Here is a 6,175-nt window from a genome sequence, read left to right as displayed (position 1 = left end):
AGGACTCTATCTCATTTAAGTATTTCAGATCTTAATATTTTATTCAAACAACAAGCAAATCCTAATAAAATAAAATGACGCTCCAAGCAAAACACATATCATGTAGTGAATAAAAATATAGCTCAAAGTAAGGTTACCGATGAATAAAGATGAAAGAGGGGATGCCATCCGAAGCATGCCCAAGCTTACTTCCTTGGTTGTCCTTGAATATTATCTTGGGGTGCCTTGGGAATCCCCAAGTTTAGGCTCTTGTCACTCCTTATTCTGTAGTACATTGAATCTTTACCTAAAACTTGAAAACTTGAAAACTTCACAACACAAAACTTAATAGGAAACTTGTAAGCTCCGTTAGTACAATAAAACAAATCACCACTTTAGTACTGTTATGAACTCATTCAAAATTTATATTAGTGTTATATCTATTGTATTCCAACTTCTTCATGGTTCACACTCTACGATATTATTGAGGAACATAGGATGGAATTTCAAAAATATTCCTATAATCATGCAAGACCTATCTAGAAGATGCATAGCAACGAGAGGGGAAGAGTGTGTCCACGTACCCTCATAGACCGAAAGTGAAAGCGTTAGGTTAACGCAGTTGATGTAGCCCACTACTGGAATAAAGGATTTTGCCGTCTGCCAGTCTTTTGGCGTCTGCTTGCGGACCACAAAGAAGGTCTTTACCATCAGCTACCAAACAACAGACGGCAAAGAACTGGCGACGGCAAAGGTCTTTGCCATCTGTTATTTCTTTGCCGTCTGCTGGTATAGGTGCCAACGGATGCCAGTACACTGTAACGTTCCACCCTCTTTTTGCCATTTTCTGGCATACGACAAAGATTTTTTGCCATCTCCTGGCACACGGCAAAGAGGGGGCTATTTTTTTTGCAGGTATAAAAAAACCGTTGCCGCCACCTCCTCTATCTATATGCCCTCTCTCGGATCCGCCCCTACCCCATAGCCGAGTGCCGCCCGACCCCGCCTCCCTCGACCCCGCGCCGCTGCGCCACCTCGCCTCCGCCCGCCGGTGCGCGCCGCCACCTCACCGGACCCCAGGAGCCCCGCCGCCTCGCGCTACTGCCTGCGTCGCATCACGCGCCGCCACCTCCCCACAAGCTCGCCGCCCAGCCGCGGAAGCCTCGTCGCCGGTCGCTCCGACCTCGAGATCCGCCGCCGCCATGGGAGCCGAGCACCGAGCTTCTCTGCGCCCAGCCCGCGTCGCCGCCGCCGCCCCACGCTGCCTCGCGCCCGTTGCGCCGCTGTACGCTGTGCTCAAGCCCAGTTTTCCTTCTATTTCCCTTTCCAAGTCTTCCTCTCATCTTATCCATTGGAGGCCGCAGCCGTCAGGTCGCTGCTGCTGGTGGCGTGATTGCCATCGCTGTGAGATTGCAGCTGTTCTTGGCGCCGCTTCTCGTCGTGGTCGCTGCCATGTGGAGGCTGCTCCCACTCCCCTGCTCCTTGCGTCGTCGTGGCCGCCGCTGCTGCCAACGGAGCACGGGCTGCTGCTGGCCATCGGCCCACCTCCGGTCTGTTGCTTCTCCAACTCCTTGTGTCACTCTTGGTTCGATCTTTAGCGCTGGAGCAACATAGTTCCTGTAGGTGGGTTAGCATCTTGGCTGGATTGTTTGATGTGGCCTGTTTTGCCTGTTCAGGTATGCCAACAGCTTGACGAACATGTCTATATGCGTGTAAGCAATTAAACCTGGGGAGAGGAGTTAGTTTGGAAGTTATAATTCTGTTTTATCTTACACGTGAGGATTAGAAATGCTCTTGTACACTGGTTTTCCCTTGCTGTACATCACCGAACTTGGTTCAGTTAAAAACTGCAGTGCCTGACAGTTCTGGACAGCAAGCTTCTATCTAAAAAATGAGTTAGCTATGCCTATAATTTAGAGTTGGCCCCTTTACATAAGTTTTAGATAAAGTTCCAAGGTTTCCGTAGAGTACTTATTTGCTTCGTTTGGATGTACGGATTGAGAGCAGCCATCATTTTAGTTTTCTGTCCCGAAATTTATGTTCCTGGGGTGCAGAATTTGTTGTATGGCAGTTTAGGCCATGCGAGAGGTTTAATTAAATTAAAGTCACAACACAAAAATTGTAGAGGATATTCTGCAGATGCTTAAACATATATTATTTGTTAGATTTCGTGTTATACACTAAATCCTATGAAATTATTAAGATGATTGTACTATGTTGGACAGAATTTTACGTTTGACTTGGTGATTGTAACTAGACTTATACTCTAAGATTTTGTCACCGTTGATGATATGAAGACTTATAATGTGATAACGTACGTATGAGCTGGGGTCTTGTGCGTAGGAGCGCCACTAAATTATATATTCTTATGTGTTGAGACCATGCTTTGCTGTGACTGGGATATATGCTTGATGACAAGTGTGGGTACTTTGAGTTCGGAACCATTTGCCTCACAATTTGTGCCCCGTGGTTGAGGCAAGTTCACAATGGGATAATGACTTGCATAATCTCTACATTCCATTTTTATATATGATATCTTCCATGTCAATGATGTTAATTATGATGGCGATGGCGATGACGATGACCATGATATGTTGATTCAAGTACTATGCTTGCATTTGCATACTTGCACACATGATGATAGTGAATGAAGGTGTGCACTACCTTGGTGGGCATATTGGAGTGAGTGGATGTCGACGGGCGTTCACTCAAGCTATACCGGTATACGCAATGAAATGAGATGAGCATGTAGGCATGTAGGGCACCATTATATGTGTTGAACACTAATGCGTGTATGGTGTTAACCGAGTCTTGGTATATTGATATGAGTATTGTTTATTATTCCTTTATGAACTTGCTGATTCTTTGTACTCATCCTTGTTGCTTATATGTTTTAGGTAAATCCTGAGGATGACATGCATGGGAGTCTTGGGAGTAGCATCCTCCTCGCTGCACGGGCCTCCTCCTCGCCGGAGTGACGCCCCTTGCTGGAGCAGCGCCGGCCAAGCCCATCGGCCACCAGTTGCGTCCTTGGATCAGTTTCCCACAGGCAGCATGTTGTTCCTACTCCTCTACCTACTACAGCAGCACAATGTTCTTCTGTATTGCAATAGAGTAGGAGTATTTGCTAGAGTAGCTAGGACGTACAACTATGGTTAATTGCCGTCATGTGTATTGTTTTGTTAGAGCAGATGGCTCCCATGATCCCATCAATTTCGCATCGCTGGATGCTTTATGTACACATGCACGGATCTGTCATAACTTTACACTAATTTAAGATTGTCTTGATCTGAAGTGCTGGCTCCTACAGTATTGCATTTCACCAAGTGAAATGCTACATTTCTACTCCTAACCCATTCTCTTTTTCTTAGTGTTTTTGTTATGCAGGTCGGAAGAAAAGAAGAAGATCCAGAGAAGATCTTTGTAATAAGATAGTTTTGACTTTGTGAAACTTGCTACCTATGGATGAAATTGTGTAATATTGATGAAACTATGTATATGTATGGATGAAACTTGCTACTATTAGTAACATGTGTTGGATATTTTTTTTAGGTAATGGGCAGCTACACCTTTCATTCATTCATAATTAGTTCAATACAGATAATGGTCCTAATTACATCAAGGAACTCATTAATCCAGGAGGACCAAACATCATGCTCTGCCGATTTCGCTAGAACATGTGCTGCCTCCTCATTACAAGTACGATTGACATGAATAAAAATACAAGATACAAACTTTGTGGCACCTTTTCTAATATCATGGACTATGGCTTCAATAGGGGACCTATCAAAACCTAAACCTTGACCTTGTTGATCAATGACAGGCAATCAGATGCTACCATGATGTTCTGTATGCCAAGGTTATTGGCAAGGATTAATGCTTGACGAAGTGCCATGGCTTCTGCTACTTCAGGAATTTGAATTCGTTCAAAGTAACCTCTATTCGCAGCCTACACCCTTCCCCGGTGATCATGTATTACCACACCAAAGCCCGCTCTTGCAGATTGGGAGAATGTCGCTGCATCCACATTGACGAGCATTGACCCATTCGGCGGCGGAGACCATTTTTGGTTTGACTTCAAGGTCTCACGTCTAATGGAAGTGGTCGAACTAAAAGAATGCATATTGATAAATTCAACATAAGCTTTGATCTTTCCCACCACACAAAGAGGATGATTTAAAGCTTCACCATTACGGTAGGCATTTCTATTTTCCCATATGTGCCATATTGCCACTGCCATAATCATAGATTGAAAATCTGTAGTGTTATGTATCCACTCTAAAACCCATTGCCTAATGTGAGTAAAACTTTTCAGTTTCAAACAAATGGCATACTCTTTCTTAAGCTCTTTCCAGATTTCTTTAACATAGTGGCACTGCAAAAAGCATTGTTCAACGGTTTCTTCCCTACTGCAAAAATGACAATCATACCTTGTGGGGATTGATCTCACTTGAAGTTGAGCGCCTGTTGGAAGACAGTTATGGGCGAATCTCCACAGAATTACCTTCATTTTATTTGGGCATTGGATTGCCCAAAGTTTCCTCCAAATTTTCTCCATTATCTTATGATCTGAAATAGCCCCTTTGTCATTTGTACTCCTGTCACTCCAAAAGTTTAGTGTTCTCAGAAAATTATATGCCGACCTCACTGTATAAACACCATCTTTTGTGTGGGGCCATGACACAAAATCTGGGCATCCTTCTATACTCAACGTAAGCTAAGTATTTTTATCCTCTGAGAAAATATTTCTAACGGTTTCTTCATTCCATTTGTGTTCGCCTTCTATTATCAAAGAACTCACCATATCATTACCACTTCTAGGGGGAATATGTTGTAGAGTTGTAGGGGCAATATCAGGGATCCAATTATCTTCATATGTATGAATTGTGTTGCCATCTCCCACTCTCCATAGTAGGCCCTTCCGCAACAATTTTCTCCCATATATCAGAATACGCCAAGTATAAGAAGATGATCTCGGACATTTAGCCGTCCAAAAGTCGCCTTCCGGATAGTATCTTCCTTTTAATACCTTGGCACACAATGAGTTCGCATTTGTTAAAAGGCGCCAACATTATTTACCCAGCATGGCTTGATTGAATATTGCCATGTCTCTAAATCCCATGCCACCTAAATGTTTCGGTGAGGACAACCACTTCCAAGATTTCCAATGTAATTTCCTTTTCCCATCTTCTACACCACACCAATAGTTGGAAATAGGCTTTCTCATCTTTTCACAGACACCAATAGGGATCTGAAAACAACTCATTATGTAAGTTGGTATTGCTTATGCGACTGACTTTAGTAGAACTTCTTTCCCAGCCCTTGACAGAGGTCTATCACTCCAACCGTTGAGTCTTTTCCAAAGTCGACCAGTGAGAAAGTTAAAGTTGTTCGTTGGGGATCGTCCCACCCAGGTCGGCATGCTAAGATAGGTAGCTTGTAGCGTATCATCTTGAATTCCCATCTTCTGCTTTACCCTTTCCTTTATTTGCTCATTGCAGTGGGTGCCAAAAAATATAGATGATTTCTAAGTGTTGATCTTCTGTCCAGACCCTTCACAATATGTTTGAAGAGTTGATTTTAGAGTATCAATACTTCTATCATCTTCTCTGGTAAAGAACACACTGTCATCAGCAAACGGTAGATGAGAAATAGGAGGGCCCTTTCTACCATTGCATATCCCTTTTAATTCAACAGAAGCTTCCTTTTGCTGCAGTAAACAAGATAAGCCTTCATCGCACAACAAGAAAAGGTAGGGGCTAATTGGACCCCCCTTCCTAATTCCTCTAGTGGGTTTAAAAGATTGAGTTAATTCTCCATTAACTCTAACCGCATATTTCACAGAGGTTACACATCTCATAACCGTCTCGACCCATTTATCATTGAAACCCATTTTCAATAAAATACCCTTGAGGTAGTCCACTCCACCCTATCATAAGCCTTTGTCATATCAATTTTGAGTGCAAAGAACGGGTGTTTGACTTTCTGCTTTCTTATTGTATGGAGACATTCATAAGCTATAAGCACATTATCAGTAATTAGTCTTCCTGGCACAAAAGCACTCTATTGTTTAGAGATTATTTTCGGCAATTTTTTTGAGACGATTAGCTATAACTTTGGAACCAATTTTATACATAACATTGCACAAACTTATTGGCCGAAAATTAGAGAGCACATCAAGAGAATTTACTGTTGG

General features: G+C 42.9%; 1 protein-coding gene across 1 annotated transcript; it reads left to right on the top strand.

Annotated features, from left to right (window-relative positions):
- Positions 1-923: 923 nt before the first annotated feature.
- Positions 924-3,273, top strand: LOC125554672 (uncharacterized). The gene is made up of 3 exons (XM_087518226.1): positions 924-1,529; positions 1,656-1,691; positions 2,877-3,273. Exons 1-3 carry the CDS (start codon positions 1,182-1,184, stop codon positions 2,955-2,957), a joined length of 465 nt encoding a protein of 154 aa, XP_087374352.1. The 5' UTR covers positions 924-1,181; the 3' UTR covers positions 2,958-3,273.
- The last annotated feature ends 2,902 nt before the right edge of the window (positions 3,274-6,175 follow it).

This window comes from Triticum urartu, chromosome 4A, assembly GCF_056163025.1.
Source record: "Triticum urartu cultivar PI428250 chromosome 4A, HENAU_Tu73, whole genome shotgun sequence".
NCBI classification, from domain to species: Eukaryota; Viridiplantae; Streptophyta; class Magnoliopsida; order Poales; family Poaceae; genus Triticum; species Triticum urartu.
Note: the sequence above shows the minus strand (reverse complement) of the source record. Positions and strands in the feature narration are given on the sequence as shown.

Coding starts and splice junctions, on each gene's coding strand:
- LOC125554672 (XM_087518226.1), top strand. CDS start 1,182: ATGGGAGCCGAGCACCGAGCTTCTCTGCGCCCAGCCCGCGTCGCCGCC. Junction 1,530..1,655: donor TGGCCATCGGCCCACCTCCG/GTCTGTTGCTTC, acceptor TTGCCTGTTCAG/GTATGCCAACAGCTTGACGA. Junction 1,692..2,876: donor ACGAACATGTCTATATGCGT/GTAAGCAATTAA, acceptor TATATGTTTTAG/GTAAATCCTGAGGATGACAT.